We start from the raw sequence: 21,462 nt of genomic DNA, 5'->3' as shown, positions 1-21,462 counted from the left end.
ACACCAAATGTTCACAACCACTATTGGTGAAGAAAATATAGTCTGGTAAAGATGTGTGTGCAGAAGTATGAAACGGGGGCAGAGTTAAGCCTTGTTCTGTGGTGTGTAGTAGTTTTGGCAATGCTGAGGTGTGATAAACGTGTATGTGGAGGAGTAAAGCATGTATCTTAACTTCATTTCCTTGGTTTTGTGGGTTTGTATCAGGCATGTTTATGTGTGTAGCAACACAAAGTTTGTTTAGTAATTATATACAGTATGTAATATTTTTCTTTGTTTACACATTTAAACATTAATAGTAGAGATAATTGAAATTTCTGATTAATTAAATATAATAGCTTTTCAAAATATCAAATTGAACATTAATTTAAAACAAATGAAGTTCAATAGTTTTTTTTTTGTTCTTCCAGATTAATATATTTTGGTGGTTATGGATGTAGGAAACACAGTGAACTGAGTGATTGTTTTGATGTTCATGATGCATTTTGGGTAAGATTTTTTTACTGTTTAAAATAAGTAGTGCCTTCTAATTGTTGAAAAGTATTATTAAACACATTACTATTATTAAAGGAACCACAGCTACTAAAACAAGGGGCCAGATTCAGTCCTGGAGTAAGTATAGTTAACTCAATTGAAAGAGAGATCTCAGGACAGTATGGTGTATATTGGGTTTAACAACAGTTCTATTGTGTATACCCTATACAGGTGATGTGTTTCCTCTGTGTAGCAGGTACAGTGGGCAATATTGTGAGGAGGGGTGCAGTGGAGGTCTTCTTCAGGGGAGTGATGGACAGTGATTTAAGTTAATGGAACTGCACCTGGTTGCACCAGGATTGGATTTAGGAAAACTCTGGGCTTTACTCCATTTTTTTAAAACTAGGGTGTAAAATTCTGGCCTCATTGAAGTGGATGTCAGATTTCCCGTTGACTTTGATGGGGCTAGGATTTCACCCAGAGATGATTATTTAGAGATACTTCATAATGAAAATGTTTTGTTATATTAATGTTGATTTACTTTTGTTTGAATATTTTTCTCTCTTCAGAGGAATCCTCTCATTTTAGTGGAGCAACGTTTCCAATATCTGTTATTATGGAGCTATAATAATGACTCCATAGGTGAGCAAAATAGAGCATAAAATGGAAAGTAAACTGTAAAATGCTTTCCATTTTACGCTCAGTTTTGCTCACCTCAAGAAACTTCCACTGAAGGTCCTTTTGGCTTTATATATATGTTTTAGGTCATTGGAGATTTTTAAAAAATGTATGAGGTTAAAGATACAAGCTGTTTTAAATTTACGGATAATTGAAAAAGTGGTTTAGAGTATCAGCTGTGTTAGTCTGTATCTGCAAAAAGAACAGGAGTACTGTGGCACCTTAAAGACTAACAAATTTATTAGAGCATAAGCTTTCGTGGGCTACAAGCCAGTTCATCGGATACATAGAATGGAACATATAGTAAGAAGATATATACATACAGATGTTAAGGAAAACTTAGCACATGTGACTCCATTTTGGTTTGGGGCCCACCATTGTTTAAATGCCAGCACATCACACACCAGGAGGAGTGATCCTTAGATACTGAATCCCTGTGAAAATCCTCCTCCTTGTCTCCAGCCTGCCTTGACTCCCAGTATCTGGTTTTTGTCAGTCTCTAACTCCCTGTCTCTTGGCTTTGATGTGAGGCCTCCCATTCTGATAATAAAAGTTACTGATGCATGACTTTAGGACCATGCTGTGTAATTAACATACTGGTATAGCACGAGGAATGCACCAAGCAGGGATAGGTGGTAGATAAGACAAGGGTTTGTTTATTGGCTAAGGTTTCCGATGCACGAGGGCAACATGCTTTGCTAAAAAGTATATAACTTTTGTATAATCTGCATTCAGGGCCCCCCCCGGCTAGCAGGGGGGCACCACGCTCGAGCGTAATAAACTTAGTATCTTTTGGGAACTCTGCAGTTGTGGACTTTGTTTCTGTCTCAGCCTAGATTCGAACTGTGCGTGACCTATCAGGTATAATTCGCAGCATTGATGTGTGTGTCCTATCAGGTGTAATTCGTAGCATTTGTATGTGTGTCCTACAAGGTCTAATTCGCAGCAGTTGTATGCGTGTCCTACCAGGTGTAATTCGTAACACAGAGAAGGTGGAAGTTGCCATACAGACTGTAAGAGGCTAGTTAATTAAGACGATTAATGATGATTAAAAAGTAGTATTTCACTTTTTGAAAACTGTTCTAATTTTTGTTGTTTTGTGCTCATAAATTCAAACTAGATTTACCATATACTACATCTACAGATTACAATAATCTCAGCAGACGTGTAAAATAATCATGTTGTACTGCAGCCATTTGATATTAGACTGTTTCTTCTTTAGTTTGTTTCTATTAGATTGCATCAACAGTTATACAGAATTGAATCTTGAAAAATCAGTTGTGATTTCAATTTATAATTTATTGTGAGTACCCAAGGCTGAACTCTCCTAGATAAAGTAAGAGCAAAGTGCTGTTAAAGTAGAAAAAGTGAAATAGCTCTATTCCAATTAGATGCTTCCACTTACAAAAAATTATAGTATTGAGCTCTTTGAAGTAATGGCCAGGAACTTATAGCCTCACAGTTTTATCTGTCCACAAATACCTTCCCTTAATTTATTATCCAGAGTAAATACCTTTACCATAAGATGCCTGGAACAAGGTACTACTTAGTTTCCCATAGTGAATTGTTACAATCAGGACTGTCCCAAGGGGGGGTTTGGGGACTGGGTCATAGGTGCCAAGGTTCTAATCTGCTGGGGGGTGCTCCCCCCGGCTCCACCCAGGTGCTGCCCCCACTCCACCCCTTCCCCCAAGGCTCCGCCCCCCACCCTACTTCTTCCCACCCCTGCTCCACTCCCACCCCGCCTCTTCCTCACCCAGTTCCGCCCCCTCCCCTGAACACGCTGCGCCCTTGCTCCTCTCCCCTCCCCCCGAGCGCCTCCTGATGCCATGAAACATCTGATCCTCAGTAGGCACTGAGAGGGAGGGGGAGGCGCTGATTGGCAGGGCCCACCGGCAGGCAGGAGGCGCTGGGGGAAGGAGGAGGTTTTGGTAGGGGGGCTGCCAGTGGCCGCTGCTTGCCTCCTCACTGCCCGCCCACCGCTCTCTTCCTTGCCGTCCGCCTGCCACTCGCCTCCCCGTTCACCTCCTCACCTTGCTTGCCTGCCGCCTGCCTCCTGCCTTACCTCCGTGCCCGCCTCTTCATGATTTTATCGAAGCACAGGGCCCCCCAAAGCACGGGGCCCAGGGCAGTCGTCTCGATTCACCATACCCAAGGGATGGCTCTGGTTACAGTATTCATAATTAGAAAATGACATAGAAGTCTGTTTAATCATTATGCATGTTCAACTGTTGTTGGCATTAACGAGAGATAGATACATCAAGGAGAGAACAGATCCCTTATAGATTAATACTAACATTTGATATAAGAAAAATGTCTTCCTAATGAATAAAAACTTTTGCTTATACAAAGCATATCCTACTAAACATTTGAAGGCAATATTTTCTAAAGTGCCCAAATGATTTAGGAACCTACATCCCATTCTCAAAAGAACAGAATTACCAGACACATAGATGAATATGATTTGTTGGGGAAGAGGCAATGTGTTTTTTATAAAGGGAAGTCATGCCTTACTAGTCTACTAGAATTCTTTGAGGGGGTCGACAACGGTGATCCAGTGGATATAGTGTACCTAGATTTTGAGAGAACCTGTGACGAGGTCCCTTACCAAAGGCTCTTAAGCAAAATAGTCAGTCATGGGATAAGAGGGAAGGTCTTCTCATGGATCAGTAACTGGTTAAAAGATAGGAAGAAAGGGTAGGAATAAATGGGTCAGTTTTCAGGATGGAGAGAGGTAAATTGTGGTGTCCCCCAATGGTCTGTACTGGGACCAGTACTATTAAACATATTCCTAAATGATCTGGAAAAAGGGGTAAACAGTGAGGTGGCAAAATTTGCAGATGATACAAAACTACTCAAAATAATTAAGTCTCAAGCAGACTGCAAAGAGCTCCAAAAGGATCTCACAAAACTGGGTGACTGGGCAACACAATGGCAGATGAAATTCAATGTTGATAAATGCAAAGTAATCCACATTGAAAAATTCCCAACTATACATATAAAATGATGGGGTCTAAATTAGCTGTTACCACTCAAGAAAGAGATCTTGGAGTCATTGTGGATACTTCTCTGAAAACATCCACTTAATGTGCAGCGGCAGTCAAAAAAAGCGACCAAAATGTTCGGAATCATTAAGAAAGGGATAGATAGAAAATATCAAATCTTATTGCCTCTATATAAATCCATGGTATGCCCACATCTTGAATACTGCATACAGATCTGGTTGCCCCATCTCAAAAAAGATATATTGGAATTGGAAAAGATTCAGAAAAGGGCAACAAAAATGATTAGGGGTATGGAATAGCTTCCATATAAAGAGAATAATACGACTGGGACTTTTCAGCTTGAAAAAGAGACAACTAAGTGGGGATACGATAGAGGTCTATAAAATCATGACTGATGTGTAGAAAGTAAATAAGGAAGTGTTATTTACTCCCTAGGGGTCACCAAATGAAACTAATAGGCAGCAAGTTTAAAACAAACAAGAGGAAGTATTTCTTCACACAATGCACAGTCAACCTGTGGAACTCTTTGCCAGATGTTGTGAAGGCCAAAACTATAACAGGGTTCAAAAAAGAACTAGATAAATTCATGGAGGATAGGTCCATCAATGGTTATTATTCAGGATGGGCAGGTGTGGTGTCCCTAGCCTCTGTTTGCCAGAAGCTGGGAATGGCCGACTGGGGATGGATCAGTCGATGATGATCTGTTATGTTCGTTCCCTCTGAAGCACCTGGCATTGGTGACTGTCAGAAGACAGGATACTGGGCTAGATGGACCTTTAGTCTGACCCAGTATGGCCATTCTTAAAAGTGCCTTTGGCACTAGGGGGCCTAAATCCCATTGACATTCAATGAGATTTAGGCACCTACATGTTTTGTCACTTTTGTAAATGTTACCCCATGTGTATTTTAAAAATAAAAATTAGTGCATGCCTATACTTACTCTGATTAAAAACAGAAAATAAATTGTCTGTCACTTTTATGCCTAAACCCTTTTGATGAAACAAAAGGATTATGAGATTAAGTAAATGAAAAAAATTTAATTTTAGATATTTCACTCTTCTTTTTAGGAAGGGCAGATATTTTGGGGATGGCATAACGATGTTCATGCTTTTGATACAAACACACAAACTTGGTTTCAACCAACAATTAGAGTGAGTATTTTTTAAATCTTTAATCATTCTGTACTTTTTTGTAACTCCACCACATATTGAATAATAACTGTACTTTAGAGACTGATGTCAGGGAGAACTATTTTGAACATGTGGCATTTCTCAGGCTCATAACATGAGTGCATTTTTATGTTCTCCCTATCTCATAACATAAGAGTAAGGGAACATTAAATGAAACTAAAAAGTGGCAAATTCAAAGCCGGTTTTCAACAAAAGATGTAATTAGACTGGAAGTAATTGCTACTGGATGTTGTTGAGGCCAAGAACATAGTAAAATTCAAAGAGGGGCTGGATAACAAGAATATCCAGAGTTAAAGTAGTTAATACTGACAAAAAGAGTATTGGAAGGGAGATGAACCCTGAAATGAGGGTTTAAGCCAATCTAACTTTCAAGGATTAGGATCACCACGTATCTACCTACCTGCATTTTCCTCCGAGTCCTCTGGTGTTCGAAACAGGATGCTGGACAAGATGGACCACAAGCATGATCCATTATGGCCATTCCTATGATCTTGCAATCAGATGCATGTTAATGGACTCCTGCACTCATGTTGCATTCCACTGACTTCAGTGGGGTATCCAGCAGGCACAGGTTCCATCCATGCAGATCCAATTGCAAAATTGGGTCTCTAGTCATTAGAGTAGCTGTTCAGCCTTTTGATATTTGTGAAAAAAAATGGTTTAATATTGAAGGGATATATACACTTGAATGAATACTGTGTAGATTCAGTTGCTGTGTTTCATAACTCCGTTGCATCAAGGGTTTAATGCTGAGAAAGACTAACATTTATTTTAAGTGTGAACAGGAGCAGTAACTGATGTCTTGCATGTAAGAAATTCTTTTATATTAATATTGTTCCAATGATGGCATATATTCTCAGTGAGCTCTCAATAAAACTGTAATGTGAACATTTTTATATATTAATATTATAGCATAATGAAGAGCCTCATAAAATTCTGGTAAGATTACACAGACTCCATTAAGAGCTCAGTGGAAGAATTATAACATAATAAGATTGTTTGACACTTTCATGTTTCTTTTATGTGACTTCCTATGATTCTATAAAATTCTTAAGTGAAAAGTTCCATTAAAAGCTAAGGCCCCAGTGCTGCAATCCCTATTTTTTTTTTTTTTTTACATAGGGAAAACTCCCGCTGGCATCAGGTGATTGGCTATTACATACAAAGTTTAAGAGTCTGATTTTCGTAAAGCAGTGAAATTTATGAATGAAGCATATTATATAAGAGCTAGGTATTCATTATTATTTCTCAATATTACATCATGGGGATATTTTTGTCTTCAAACAAATAACCTTCGCAACATACAAGATCTTTAAGCATAAGAAGGCGAACCTACTGTCTAAAATTTATCCCCAGGAGTTACCATAAATCCTGATCATGAACCAACTCCATAGGTTTGAGTAGTCAAAGTTTTGTTAAACCCTCTGCAAAATTCCTGCATTTTAAGTGCTGCTGCTTTTCCCCCACCCCCAGAGGTGACCACATGTGGTACTTTGCACCTCTGAAAAACAGGCCCTAGAGGACTTTTCCACCAGTATTACTGTAGTTTTACACTGATGAAACTCTAGAAATCAGTGGAGTATCACTGGTGTAAAACTGGAATAAAGCATTGGTAAATCAGGTGCTGAAAGAATAAACTGAACACCAAAATTTATGGCAATTTAGTTAAGGCTGAACTGTACTATAAAATGTGTCATCTAATGCCTTGGGAGTTTTGGGTGTTCCCACAAATTGTTTTGCACGTTTGCAATTTTGCCTTCATATTGGAAGATATGGGGTGCATTTCAACCTTACCATTGCATTTCATGTTTTATTGACTTGCAGTTAGACATTTACGGACACTGTATAGGTTAATGTTCTAAAAAATCTTGCATTGGCCCTTTCAGGGTGGAGTTCCACCTCAGCCTCGAGCAGCTCATACATGTGCTGTGCTGGGAAATAAGGGTTACATCTTTGGAGGACGAGTGCTGGTTAGTAGTTATTTAATTAATATTTTATTGGCAACAATATTATTTTTTGTTAATTACTTACTGAAAGCAATTTATTTATGCAGTACCAACAGAGCCCAGAATGTCTTTGCTCCTAACCCATATGTTCACGGAGAGAAGTCCCAAGATGTCTTTTTACCTCCTTGTGCACCTGCAAATAGGCTATGGACAATCTGCTTCTTCTATGCAACCCTAAGGGTGGAAGCACAAATTGCCCAAAAGAGAGCAGGCAAGTGGTAGGCCCTGGTCATATACCACTCCACACTGGTCTACAAAGATGGCTGGCCATAGGGAGGGGGCACATCCAGACAAGCATGTAGTATACTTTTAGGTCTGTGTGACTGTTAGGTCTGCACTACTTCTGGCTTAGAGTTATGGCTAGATTCCATAATTTAGTCCTAAATGATGTTCATTTCTATTTTAATGGAATCTTTTGTCTTTAGCTCATAAAATATTTTTTGTGTTTTGCATATTTATTAGTAAATTCAAAGAAGAATCCAACCAAAGAGCTTTTTGTACATATGTACTGAAACAGTATAACAAAGCTAGAGCTAAAACACCACATGGCAATTAGTCAAAGTAAATATTTTAAAAAGTCTCAAATTGAAGAAATAATGTTACTTTCAGCAGTAAGGTAAGTGTCACGTAGTGGAAGAATAACTCAGTCCATTGACATTGTGCAAATGTCATTGATCACATCTTCAGATGAATCCAGGACATGAGGCATTTCAAAGGTAATGATAGAAATATATATACTTGTTGTCTTATAAGGATAGATAAGGTATCCATAAAATGTTCATAAACCCAATAAAACGGGTAAGCTGTGTGTAAGCTCCATTAGCTTTGCTTTCAAAGAAGTCCTGCCAAAGTATGACTTACGGTAGGTAAGCTTCAAATAAGTGGCAGAATGTTTGTAATCTGTGCTAAACACAGTTTGAAGGGCTTATATGGTCAAACCACTTATTTTTTCTATATCAGTGAATGAAATAATAGCAAGTGGTACATTTTAATTGAGTGGTTTTGATGTTTTATGTGCTGTCTCATGTAAATAAATACTACCAATCTCTCTCCCCCCTTTCTCTCTCTCCCCTCCAATATAATGCTGTCAGGATTCCCCCCACTCTGAACTCTGGGGTATAGATATGGGGACCCACATGAAAGACCCCCTAATCTTATATTCTACCAGCTTAGGTTAAAACTTCCCCAAGGCACAAATTCCTTTCCTTGTCCTTGACAGTATTGCTGCCACCACCAAATGATTTACACAAAAATTCAGGGAAGGGTCACTTGGAATCCCTATCCCCCCAAAATATTCCCTCAAGCCCCTTCACCCCTCTTTCTTGGGGATGCTTAAGAATAATATACCAACCAATTGGTTAGCAATGTGAGTACAGATCAGACCCTGTGTCTTCAGGACACTGAAAGTCAATCCGGTTCTTAAAAGAAAAACTTTATTTAGAAAGAAAAAAAATAAAAATCACACCTGCAAAATCAGGATGGAAGGTAACTTTACAGGGTAATAAAAAGATTTAAAACATGGAGGATTCCCCACTGGGCTCAGCTTCACAAGTTACAAAAACAGGAATAAAACTACCTCTGAAGCATAGGAAAATTCACAAGGCAAAACAAAAGATAACCTAACGCATGTCCTTGCCCTACTTACAATTTCTGTAATTTTAGGTATATCATTCCAGGTGTATTTTCAGGAGATGTTGTACCTGCTTGGTCTCTCCCCCCCCTCCGGAGAGGAAACAAACAAAAAGAGCCACAAACAAATCTTTCCCCCCCAGATTTGAAAGTATCTTCTTTCCTCATGGTTTCTTCTGGTCAGGTGCCAACTAAGCTATTTTAGCTACTTAACCCCTTACAGGTAAAGCGATTCAGTACAGCTGCCAAGGAGGGATTTTATGCTACCCTTCTCTCTATATTACAAATGCATTCTGGGGCATTACAGAGAGAAGGCATCAGCAAGGACCATATTTTTAAAGGTATTTAGGCACCTTAAATCTGGGTCTAAGTAGATAGTAAGTCAGTAGATCTGGCCAAAATGAGAAGACAATAAAGTAAAATTAAACTATATGCAGAATGCTACCCATATTATAACACTTACTACAGCTATTATGGGTAATACTTAATTTTTTTAATAATAAACTTAAAACACTACTGAAAGAAGTAGAAAACTAGCCCCTAAAACTTTCTAGGAAGGAGGCAAGTATCAGTAGTTTATTTTCAAATAGACTTTTTTTACAAAAGATAAATGCTTCTTCTTCAAGTAGTATCCCATATGGGTGCTCTGCTTTAGGGGAGTGTACATTCCTGTGCCTGTGATCAGAGAGTTTTGGTAGCAGTGCCCATTTGGGCCACACATGCTGCATTTCGTGCCACTTTTTGTGGCTATATAGCGCTGTGTGACCAAACTGCCTTCAGTTCCTTCTTTCTCTATTGCCCTTGGCCTGAGACAGAGCTCTCAGCAGAGCATATTTAGTGTTGTGTTGTTGTAGTGATAGTTAGAACTATGCTCTTCCCTCATTTATTTATTTCTTGTTTAAAAAAAAATTTTTTTTCTGCTAAGAATCTGTTATCTGTAGAGTAGTGTAGTTTTTTCCACAATGCTCCTTCCCGTTAGGGAAAGATACCAGGAAAGAGGGACATGCCCAGATACTCCAAATTCATATAGTCTCTCTCTTGTCGGGAGACTATCCCCATCAGCAATGGGTGCTCTTGGTGCATCCGCTGTCTAGGAGAGGCACGCATACCACAAAAGTATATGCATTGCCTCAACTTCAAGGTATGCAGCAGAAGAGTCAGTGTTCAAGTTAAAATTTACCATGATGGAAAGCTCGCTGTGTCCAGCTTCCAATCCGGGGTCAGAGACTCCCTCTGAGCACTGGTCCCCATTGACCTCAATGGCAGGTTCAGAGAAACATTTCCTGCTTCCCTCACAGAGGAGACTGCTGCAGTCCTCGCAAAAGGCCACCATGAAGAGAACAACAACCTCTTCTACCAGGGAACCTGCTAAAAAGAAAAGATCCCCAGCATGCTTGATGACATTGGTACTGGCCACAGCAAGGTTGAACACCTTTGAGTTGGTGGGATCCTCTGGTATCGCTGGTACCGTTAAAGCCAAGAACCCTAAGAGGGTGGGCTCAGAAAGGAGTGGCAGAGATAAGCCTAGCTCCTCCATGCCAGTACCAACTGAGCCACTCAGACATGCAGCACCAAGCAGATTGGCAGCACAACAATTTACCAGTCCCTCAGCAGAGCACAGAACCCCATTGGCACTGATAACCACTTTGACTATAGTGGTACTACTGCTAATGTCTCCCTGTGGTACCATAAGAATTTTGTTTTCAGAAGGACTTTATAGCCAATTAGTTAATTTTATCATTCATTTATTGTGTGATATGATTAACATGCTATGTCATATATAATCATTGTATTCTCAATAGATTTAAATTGTAGGATTATAGAAATATAAGACTGATTGGTAGCCAGAAGGGATAAGTATATATTAGGTATCTAAATAAGTAGGGCTGAAACACAATGCGTACAGGCTGAGGCCCGTAGGATTTTAGCTTAGCCATAGTAGGCCATAGGCTTAAGAAATGCTTGACATAAATAAGTGACTAAAGAATGACCCAATGGTACAAGATTATGGGGAAAGATGTGCGTATGGGTGGTATTGCAAAAAATTAACAATAAGAGAAGTTTTTTGCTTACAAGATACCTGGTAGTCACATTTTTTCCTAATCACAGGGTGCACCCCAATCACAGGGTGCATCCTAGTGCATTAGTGCACCCTAATTACAGGGTGCATTATATCCGTAAATGTTAATGAGGTATAGTTGGAATCACATTATAAAAAGAGGGTGCCCAGATTGGGCAAGTTGAGTTCCTTATGGGAAAACTCCAGCAGGAACTATCCCTCTACTGATGATCAATTGGCAAGGCAGCCATCAGAGTTTAAGAATATCATTAAGGATGTATATGTAACTTGTGCATGGGTCTTTATAGGATTTCTATATGCTTGGTGTGACAAGATGGCCGATTTCGTATGGTGGGTCCTGAACTTTTCTGGGGTAGGGGCTAAGATGCCATCCTTTGCCCCTGCTCTTGGGTGCCGAAGGCCCTGCTAGTGGCCTGGGAAGGTGGTGGTGGGGGGTGGGTTTGCTCCTCCCTCTGAGTCCCAGCCCCTCTCAACCCCTGCGGGTTTCTTACCCTCTTCCTCCTTGGGTGGGGTTATCCTTGGTCCTTAGACGCTGGGGGAGGGAATCTCCCTGCCCGTCTCCCTTACTTCAGTTCTCTGGTCTTTCAGCTCTCACAACACACCTCCAAACTCCAGTCCTCTCTCCTTCCTCCTCTTTCCCTGACTTTCTGAAGCAGGGGGTTTTATTAGGTTCCTGACAGGGCCTTAATTGACTACAGGTGCTCCAATTAACCTGTAGCAACCCTCCCTAGTCTACAGGGAACCACGCCTTAATATGCTAGGGCTTATATATTTCCCCTCTACCACTGCTCCCTGGCCCTCCTGTATCACATTGGGTAATCATGACTTTAATAAAACTTGAAACACAGACTAAACCTTGTACTTGTAAATGTATGAGTGTCACTATCCTTGGTCTTTATGTGTTCTTAGAGACTATACGTCTAAAACAAGTAGCAGAGGTGACTTTCACTCTGAGCTTGAAACTGTAGCCACCAGAGCTGAACCTATGGTGGTGTAATACCACATTACAAAATTCACTTGAAATAAAATAAAAGGCTACAACTTGTTGGTATCTGAAATACCGGAATCTCCTTGGTACCGATATTGCTCTGGTACACATCGCATACCCAGTGCGCTCGACACTGTCACATTCAACACCGCCATCCAGATCTGCCCCCTTTATCCAGTGAGGAGGACAATAATGAGGAAAAGGACATTTACTTCTCATCAACACTCCGCTCAGACAACTACTAGCCTTTGGTACAGGCCAGATGTCAGCCTAAGGGTTATGCACATAGATGGTACAGACATACATGGATGCCACACATGCCATTCCCACAACAATGGCCTTACTGGGATCCATGGGCTGCATACAGGCAACAATTTTCCAGGCCTCCTAGCACCCATTGAGAGCTCAAGATGCTCTGCATCAGCCTCAGTAAGTAGACACACACACACCCTCCCCCCCCGAACCTCAGGACCAGACTTTTGAGGACCAGGAGGAGAGGATGGATCAGGAAGTCACCCCACCAACTAACCTCATCCGGAGAGGACAAGGAAATACTATCATGCCTTCTCCACCGGCAGCCAATGATTTTAATCAATTCCAAGAACTATTTGAAAGAATTGCAGACTCACTACAAATATCTTTGGAAGAAGTTACAGAGTCTCAACATAAGTTACTGGATATACTCCAAACATCAACCTCTTCAAAAATTGCACTCCCCATAAATGAGGCTCTGATGGACCCAGTTAAGGCTGTCTAGCAGACACCTGCCACAATACCTCCCACCTGCAAAAGAACAGACAAAAAGTATTATGTCCCCTCTAAGGACAAGGAGTTTCTATTTTCACATCCCTCCCCAGATTAGTAGGTGGTCAAGGCGGTGAATGAGTGGAGCAGGCAACACCATACTAGAAATACCCCGTACAATAAAGATTGGAAATGGTTAGACCATTTTGGGTGCAAGGCCTACTTATCAGCGACTCCGCAATTTTAAATTGCCAATTATGAAGCACTGATGGCCAAATTTAATTACACCAACTATTCAAATATGACTCAATAAATTCAGTCATCTTTGGGGGGAAAAAACAACAATTCTAGGCAATTATCTCAAAGGTCACCTTCTGGCTAGGATGGCCTTACAAGCTTCCTTAGACCCAGCCGACACAGCTGCCCAATCAATGTCTCCAGTTGTAGTCATGCGAAGGCCATCATGGCTTCACTTCTCAGGATTTCCTGAAGAGGTACAATCTATGGTTGAAGATCTTCCCTTCAAAGGATTGAAACTGTGGACAAGATGGATGAATCCCTTCATTACTTAAAGGATTCAGTCTTTATATATCTACACACCCGCGCAAAAGAGAAGCCCGAATAAATACCATTCTGCACAGTGATAGAGACCTGCTCCATACGTTTCTTCGCAGAGACGATGTGATTTGCAAAGACAGAGGGTCACAAAATATAGGCCACCTCTACTGCTTTCCCTAGTCCCATCTGCTCCAACCACCATCAGATTCGAGACTGCCTGACTCCATTCTACCCAGTATGGCAGAGTATCACCTCAGATAAGTGGATGTTAGAAATTATCAACATCAGATACTCATTTCAATTTACTTTCCTCCCTCCTGCCCTCTCTCCCCATCCTACTTCAGGGACCTTTCTCATTAGCACCTTTTATGGAAGGAAATAAACCACCTCCTGCACTTGGGTGCTGTAGAACCTGTTCTGATACAACAGAGGGATGGGCTTTTATTCCAACTACTTCCTAATCCCGAGAAAGAACAGTCATGGAAACCCATCAAAGTTCACCAATTCAGGATGGTCACATTAGCAACAATAATCCTAGCACTGGAACAGGGGGATTGGTTCTTAACCCTCAACCTCCAAGATGCATATTTTCACATCACTATAGATTCATCAAATCAGAGATTCCTCAGATTTGTTCTGGAGCAGGATCACTACCAGTGCAAGATACTTCTGTCTGGCCTTTCTGTGGCACCCAGAGTGTTCTCCGTGATCCTTGCAAAGGTGACAGCTCACCCCTGCAAACAGGGAATTATGATATTCCCATACTTGAATGGTTTGTTTATTCAAAGCCCCCTCTCAAGAAGATACCCTAGCAGCAACACAAAGGACAATGGCCCTTTCCTCACAAGTAGGCCTCCAATCAAACATTCAGAAATCGATACTGATACCTGTACAGCACCTAGAATTTATTGGGGCCTACCTCAATGCATTAGAGGCCAAAGCCTCATTGCCAACTGTAACAGGGTGGCATTCACCGCTCACAAGCACCCCCCTTGGCAGAGTGCATGTGCCCACCCTTTCTGTATCCCTTGCAGTGAGTCTTCAGCAACTCAGCTCTCCAGCCAAGTCACACACTGTCTGTGTTTGAAATAAAAAGCAAAACCCTTCAGGGGTACAAGTCCAACTGGGACCTCTCTCAGTGCCCTCTGTAACATCTCTTTACCTGCAGCCCTGTCCTTAGGCTCACTCCTCAATCAGTCCAGCAGGGCCTATCATAGTACTCTGGTTCAAACTGTCTCTCAGCCCCTTCTATACTCTCTCAAATTGCCCCTGCTCTGGCATAGAACTGTGCCCCAGGGTTCCCTCCCTGGAGGCAGTGTTTTCACCCTCTTGGCTCTCCTGCTGGGCCACTAAAAGAATTCAGTTCCCCCTTCTGGGCTGCATCAAAAGTCCAGGCCACTTCTTCAGCGGCTAATGGTGGTGGCAGGGGGGACATGCAGGCCCACCACTACTCCAGATCCTAGCCCAGGGACCCTATACATAGCAGCCATCCACTGCATCACTGCAATTCCCTGGGCCACTTCCCATGGCCCCAGCACATTCTTCACCATTACCTCAGGGCCTTGTCCCAGTTGACTCCCAGCAGCCAGCCCAGAACACCATCTTGCTCCCTTCCCGCATCTCTGCTAGCACTGCTCTGTCCAAGGTCCTGTAGCTGCCTCAGCCAGCCAGGCACACCATCCACACTGTTCCAGCTCCAGCAAGGAACTGAACTCACTCTGACTCTTTTTATACTAGCCTGCTGGGCCCTGACTGGCTGCTCCCTGCAGCCCCTTCTTATTGGCTGCGTCCCACACAGCCATTCTAGGCAGTTTTTTCAGGATGGGGAGATGTGTGGCAGGACCGTGAGGCCTCCAGCTGGAGGCTTCAGGGCCTAGTCCACTCTGTCACACTATCTCACAGTTTGTATGGTAACTTCCAACTTATCTGTGTATATATATATATCTTACTATATGTTCCATTCTGTGCATCTGATGAAGTGGGCTGTAGCCTACGAAAGCTTATGCTCTAACATATTTGTTAGTCTCTAAGGTACCACAAGTACTCCTGCTTTTTTTACTGTCTCACAGATTTACCCCCACTAATCAATTTGATCTCTACAGTGCAATCCAGCCCACAGGTATCAGCCAGAACATGCTTACAACTAGGACTTATGGCAATGACCACCTTTGTTGTAAGACATGCCAGACTACATATGCGCTGCCTTCAGGAGTGGCTCAGGACAGTATACATTACGCACAGAGACAATTTGAACAAGTGTCTCTTAATGCCAGTCACAGTCAAAAGCTCACTAGACTGGTGGACAAAGCCGCACAAAGTGTGTTCTTCACAGAGCCACCTCTGTCACTCATACTGACAACAGACATGTCTCTGTTGGATCGAGGAGCATATTTGCAAAATTACAGAGTACAGGGCAACTTCAGTGTCAACTTTATATATCAACCTATTGCAACTCCAAGAAGTCCGGAATGCATGTTCACACTTTTTATCACTGCTCAGAAACAAGGACAAAAGAATAATGACCGACAACATTGCTTCCATATTTTACATAAACTGTCAAGGGGGAGCAAGGTCGCAATCACTGTGTGTCGGAGCACTGAAATTATGAAATTGGTGCATTCACCACAACATCAACATCTCAGGACTTACCTACTGGGAGGTCACAACACCACAGTAGACACACTAAGCAAAACATTCTCACAGGAACATGAGTGGGAGATAGATACCATGATCCTATACAAGGTATTCAGACATTGGGGATTCCCAAGTATAGACCTTTTTGCCACACTTGAGAACATCAAATGCCCACAGTTCTGCTCAAGAGCAGGACTGGGCTACTGTTCTCTGGGGGTTGCCTTCCTCATCAAATGGGACACACATCTGCTGTATGCCTTTCCACTGATCCCCTTAATGCCCAAAGTAATTTGCAAGATAAAAGAGGAACAAGTCAGAGTCATCTTGATAGCCCCAACATGGTTCAGACAAACATGGTTCCCTTACCTCCTATGGATGACAGTATGCCCACCAGTCATTCTTCACCCTGTTCCATATCTCCTGTCTCAGGATGCAGGCCAGACTCACCACCGAAACCGAGAGATCCTCCACCTGAAGGCATGGCTCCTGAATGGTTCCAGAATACTGAGATGACCTGTTCTGAAGATGTAAAGGAGATACTATTAAATAGCAGAGAAGATTGACTATGTGAGCTACTTACCTGCACAAATGGAAGAGATTCCACATTTGGTGCGCCAACAGACATACCTCGGCTATCACCTCACCCGTGCCACAGATACTGGACTATATCTAGGGCCTACCAAATTCACAGTCCATTTTGGTCAATTTCATGGTCATAGGATTTTTAAAATAATAAATTTAATGATTTCAGGTATTTAAATCTGAAATTTCACAGTGTTGTAATTGTAGGGGTCCTGACCCAAAAAGGAGTTGTGGAGGAGTTGCAAGGTTATTGTAAGGGGAAGTTGCGGTACTGCCACCCTTACTTCTGCGCTGCTGCTGGCGGCAGCACTGCCTTCAGAGCTGGGCAGCTGAAGAGCAGCAACTGCTGGCTGGGATTCCAGCTCTAAAGGCAGAACCACCACCAGCAGCAGTGCAGAAGTAAGGGTGGCATGGTATTGAAGGAACAAAGTATGGACACTGTGTAGAAGCAAGCACGTGGGTTTCAGAGTAACAGCGTGTTAGTCTGTATTTGCAAAAAGAAAAGGAGTAGTTGTGGCACCTTAGAGACTAACCAATTTATTTGAGCATGAGCTTTCGTGAGCTACAGCTCACTTCATCGGATGCATTCAGTGGAAAATACAGATGTTTTTATACACACAAACCATGAAAAAATGGGTGTTTATCACTACAAAAGGTTTTCTCTCCCCCCACCCCACTCTCCTGCTGATAATGGCTTATCTAAAGTGATCACTCTCCTTACAATGTGTATGATAATCAAGGTGGGCCATTTCCAGCACAAATCCAGGTTTTCTCCCCACCCTCCCCAACAAACCCACTCTCCTGTTGGTAATAGCTTATCTAAAGTGATCACTCTCCTTACAATGTGTATGATAATCAAGGTGGGTTTATTATGCACAGCGCTGGCGGAGTGTCACCTTGCTTATTAGGCTCAGAGACACTGCCAAACAATTGATTACAGTGAATTATATGGATTTTCCATGGGTGGAGGGAAGTGACAGGGTAGGCAGTCCCAAACCCCTGGATAGGTTTAGCAGCAAGACAAGATAAGCACAGTAGCCAATAGTCCAAGATTACATAATGTCTCCGCCCATGGTTTCAGGTTAACAAGTAACATACAATTAGTACACAGGTGTTTTCCTTTAAACAATGTATAAACTGTGTTAGTATAAAATATATATGTTGAATTCTGATTTGGGGTCCATAGGAACGAAGTAGCTCCTCTGATTGTCCAACAGGTACATACCTGGGGGTTAAAGCAAAGAGACAAATGAAAAGTATTTGGCAATAAAGATTGCTTTTTAGTTGTTCATTTGTGTTTCTAAGGCAGGCACTGGTAATGGCTTGGAGGAGGGATGTACATCTGTGAGAGGGAGGATGTCATATCTCATACTGACTCGTTTGAACCTCTTCCATAAACTCAAGGTTGGTGTGTAGGAAGACACCTCTTCTACAGAAGAAACAGGGCCCCTTTCATTCGTTAGGTCTGTTTGCAACTTTTAGATAAAGTCACCAATTATAATTCTCCATCTGGCATCTTGCTGACCAAGCTTATCTCAGCAATAAGGAAGGTTGTCTTCTGTTTGTTCTGCTTCTTAGCTAATATTGTTCACTATTTGCCTTAGATCTCTGGCATCTTGACCAAACTCTGGACTTTGGGCCTGTAAAAAGAGCTGGCATAGTCTATATATCAGGTTGCAACATAAACAGCATATGGATTTTAGCCCTTCAGTATGGAATTGCCACCGTTACTTCTGCAATGCTGCTGGTGGGGCGCTGCCTTCAGAGCTGGGTGCCTGGCAAACAGCCACCACTCTCTAGCCACCCAGCTTTGCAGACAGCACAGAAGTAAGGGTGGTAATACTGCGACCTCCCTAAAATAACCTTGAAACCCCCTTGCAGTTTCCTTTTGGGTCAGGACCCCCAATTTGAGAAACGCTGGTGTCCTCGTGAAATCTCTGTAGTATAGGGTAAAAGCACACAAGATTTCACAGTGGGAGACCAGATTTCATGGTCTGTGACACGTTTTTCATGGCCATAAATTTGGTAGGGCCCTAACTATATCCTAGGACTAAAAAAATCAGAACTATCCTCAGGTTCAATTAGAGTTCATCTTGCAGCTGTTGTGGCTTTCCACTGCAAGATTAATGGACATTCAGTATTTACCCATCCTATTACAAAACGGTTCTTCACAAGTATTTGAAACCTCTATCCTTGACAAGATCCCACTCCACCTTGGGACCTTTATCTGATGCTACGATGCCTCACTGTTTGAGCCCATGGCAACCTGCTCACTCATACATCTATCTATGAAGACAACCTTTCTCATAGCCATCACATCCGCTTGAAGAGTGGAGGAAATAGTGGCTCCCATGATGTACCCGCTATATACAATTTTCTTCAAAGATAAAGATACATTACGATCACATCCAAAGTTCCTACCTAAAATACCTTCCTCATTCCACCTGAATTAGGCTATTTACCTCCCATCATTCTTCCCCAAGCCACATGGGAATAAAAGGGAGGCCATGCTCCACATGCTAGACTTATATGCCAAAATTATTCCTTTCTATTACTGAAAGATCAAAAGGTTCAGCTATATCTAAACAAAGGCTTTCAAAATGGATTTCCGGTTGCATTCACTTCTACTATAGTCAATATGATTTGCAAACCCTCCCCCTGCCCAGGAACTCAAACACACTCCATGAGATCAATTTCCACCTCTATAGCCTTCCTGAACAATGTACCAATTACAGAAATTTGTAAAGCAGCCACTTGGGCATCAGCCCATACAGTCACAGAGCACTATGCGATTGTGTAGGACTTAACATCGGATGCTCTCTTACGACTGACTGTCTTATCATCGCTCATGAATCCCAACTCCGAAGCCCCATCCTTCCAACAAGGGGCACTGCTCTCCAGTCACCTAAAGTGGAGCACCCATATGGGACACTACTTAAAGAAGAAAGGGGTATTCACCCTGTGCAGTAACGGAGGTTCTTCTAGATGTGTCCTTCTATGGGTGTTCCACTACTCACCCTCCTCCCCATTACTTCGGAGTTCAGACACGGACTATGTGGTAGAAAAGAAACTGGTTTGGCCGCACAGCGCTATATAATCTCCAAAAGCAGCGCGAGATGGGGGAGCGCATGTGCGGTCCAAGTGGGCTCTGCTACTGAAAATCTCCAATCACAGGCACAGGGAAGCAGACTCACATAAAGTGGAGCACCCACAGGGACACACATCTCAAAGAACCTCAGTTACTGCACAGAGTGAATAACCCTCTCTCCTGATCTGGGGATTTTTCAGACTGTTGTGCTGAGCTACATGGGTACAAATTTCTTTTAATAGAATGTTACTTAAATACATAGTATCTAGGAAGATCTCTGAAATACTCTACTTTATCACATGCCTAATTTAAAACACCTGTTTTTGAGCGGTTTTTTGTTTGTTGTTTTGTTTTAGCAAACTAGAATGAATGATTTGCATTGTCTGAATTTAGACACTTGGATTTGGTCTGGAAGGTAAGTTTGGCCATGTGCCACTTAGTTATAGATAACAGATTGGAACTATTTAACAGTATGTTTTGATGCTATTATAGTAGCTTTTCTAGGAGGAGAATGGGAGTTTTTTAACTATTTCAACAGCTGTTACATTATTATTTCAATTTAATTTGTAGTGGCTACTAAACTGTTCTCTGTTGTGCTCCAAGGACCACTGATGCTATCAGGCAAATTTTCAGCACAGCATGTAGTGATTTAGTTGCCTCATTTTCAGACATGGGTAAATTACCACTGAAATTTTACTTTCATATGTCTTTTTAACATTACAGTCCCTATATGTCTTATGTTATGTAGATGAGGCTCTTCTTTATATTCTAGATTGGGGAAAGGTTTTAGTGTATATCAAGACAAACATTTAAGAAAGAGTAGAATTTACGAGGGAAGACTCTTTCGTAAATATTTACTTTTTGATAAAGTTTGTCAAATTATTTTTTTGCTTCCTATTATTACACTTGGTAGGGAGCATTTATGATAGAACCCACTAGAGAAGAGGAGTCACTGTTTATATATTGATTTTCATGTAGCTATTTTAGACAAATGTCATTTGATGGCCATTGTGTCTGTTCTTTCCTACGTTGCCTAACTGTCATTTCATGCAGGGCAGGGGAATACAGTGTCTTCGAGTGTGTCCATGTGGATCCCACTCTAAGTGCATGTGACTTTTGCACAAGATTAGAATCTTTGAACAACAGTGTTCTTTGGGCCACTCCTGCACCTGCATGGTCTTGCGCCCCTCACCGCCATCCAAGTGCAGAGTGGCCGTGATTGCCCCTCATTTCCTTCTTGTTGTCCATTGCAGTGAGACAAAACAAGCAATGTCTGCTGCTACCACTTAGTAGAAATTTCTTCTCCTTTGCAAAAAGAAAAGGAGTACTTGTGGCACCTTAGAGACTAACCAATTTATTTGAGCATGAGCTTTCGTGAGCTACAGCTCACTTCTGTAGCTCACAAAAGCTCATGCTCAAATAAATTGGTTAGTCGCTAAGGTGCCACAAGTACTCCTTTTCTTTTTGCGAATACAGACTAACACGGCTGTTACTCTGAAACCTATCTTCTCCTTTGATATTTGTCATCTAGTTAGTCAGTTATGGTTAATTTCTCAATCAAATAATCTTTTTTCTTTAATTTTTTTTAAACATTTAATTTTTCTCTGGCGCTTTGCATCAATATTATAACCTACAGTGGCAGATTCTAAGCCTTTGGGCTTCTTGTGATGGACTCATTCCTCTTACAGTCAGCCATAAATAACCACTACCTTTTTTGTCTTAACAAGAACCATGTGCCAGATCACTGTTCAGTTTGCCATTCTTTTTTTTACCAGAACAAGGAAATCCAGGGAAACTTGGTTAAAGTTG

General features: G+C 41.7%; 1 protein-coding gene across 1 annotated transcript in view; it reads left to right on the top strand.

Annotated features, from left to right (window-relative positions):
* KLHDC1 (kelch domain containing 1) overlaps positions 1 to 21,462 on the top strand; it is a 68,120-nt gene that overhangs the window by 22,597 nt on the left and 24,061 nt on the right. Inside the window, exons 5-8 of the mRNA XM_073350229.1 lie at positions 408 to 486; positions 5,222 to 5,305; positions 7,231 to 7,314; positions 20,010 to 20,068. Coding sequence (XP_073206330.1) covers positions 408 to 486; positions 5,222 to 5,305; positions 7,231 to 7,314; positions 20,010 to 20,068 — 306 coding nt within the window. The remainder of the gene's footprint in view (positions 1 to 407; positions 487 to 5,221; positions 5,306 to 7,230; positions 7,315 to 20,009; positions 20,069 to 21,462) is intronic.

The sequence above is a fragment of the Lepidochelys kempii genome, chromosome 6 (assembly GCF_965140285.1).
Source record: "Lepidochelys kempii isolate rLepKem1 chromosome 6, rLepKem1.hap1, whole genome shotgun sequence".
NCBI classification, from domain to species: Eukaryota; Metazoa; Chordata; order Testudines; family Cheloniidae; genus Lepidochelys; species Lepidochelys kempii.
This window is presented reverse-complemented; position numbering and strand designations above follow the sequence as displayed.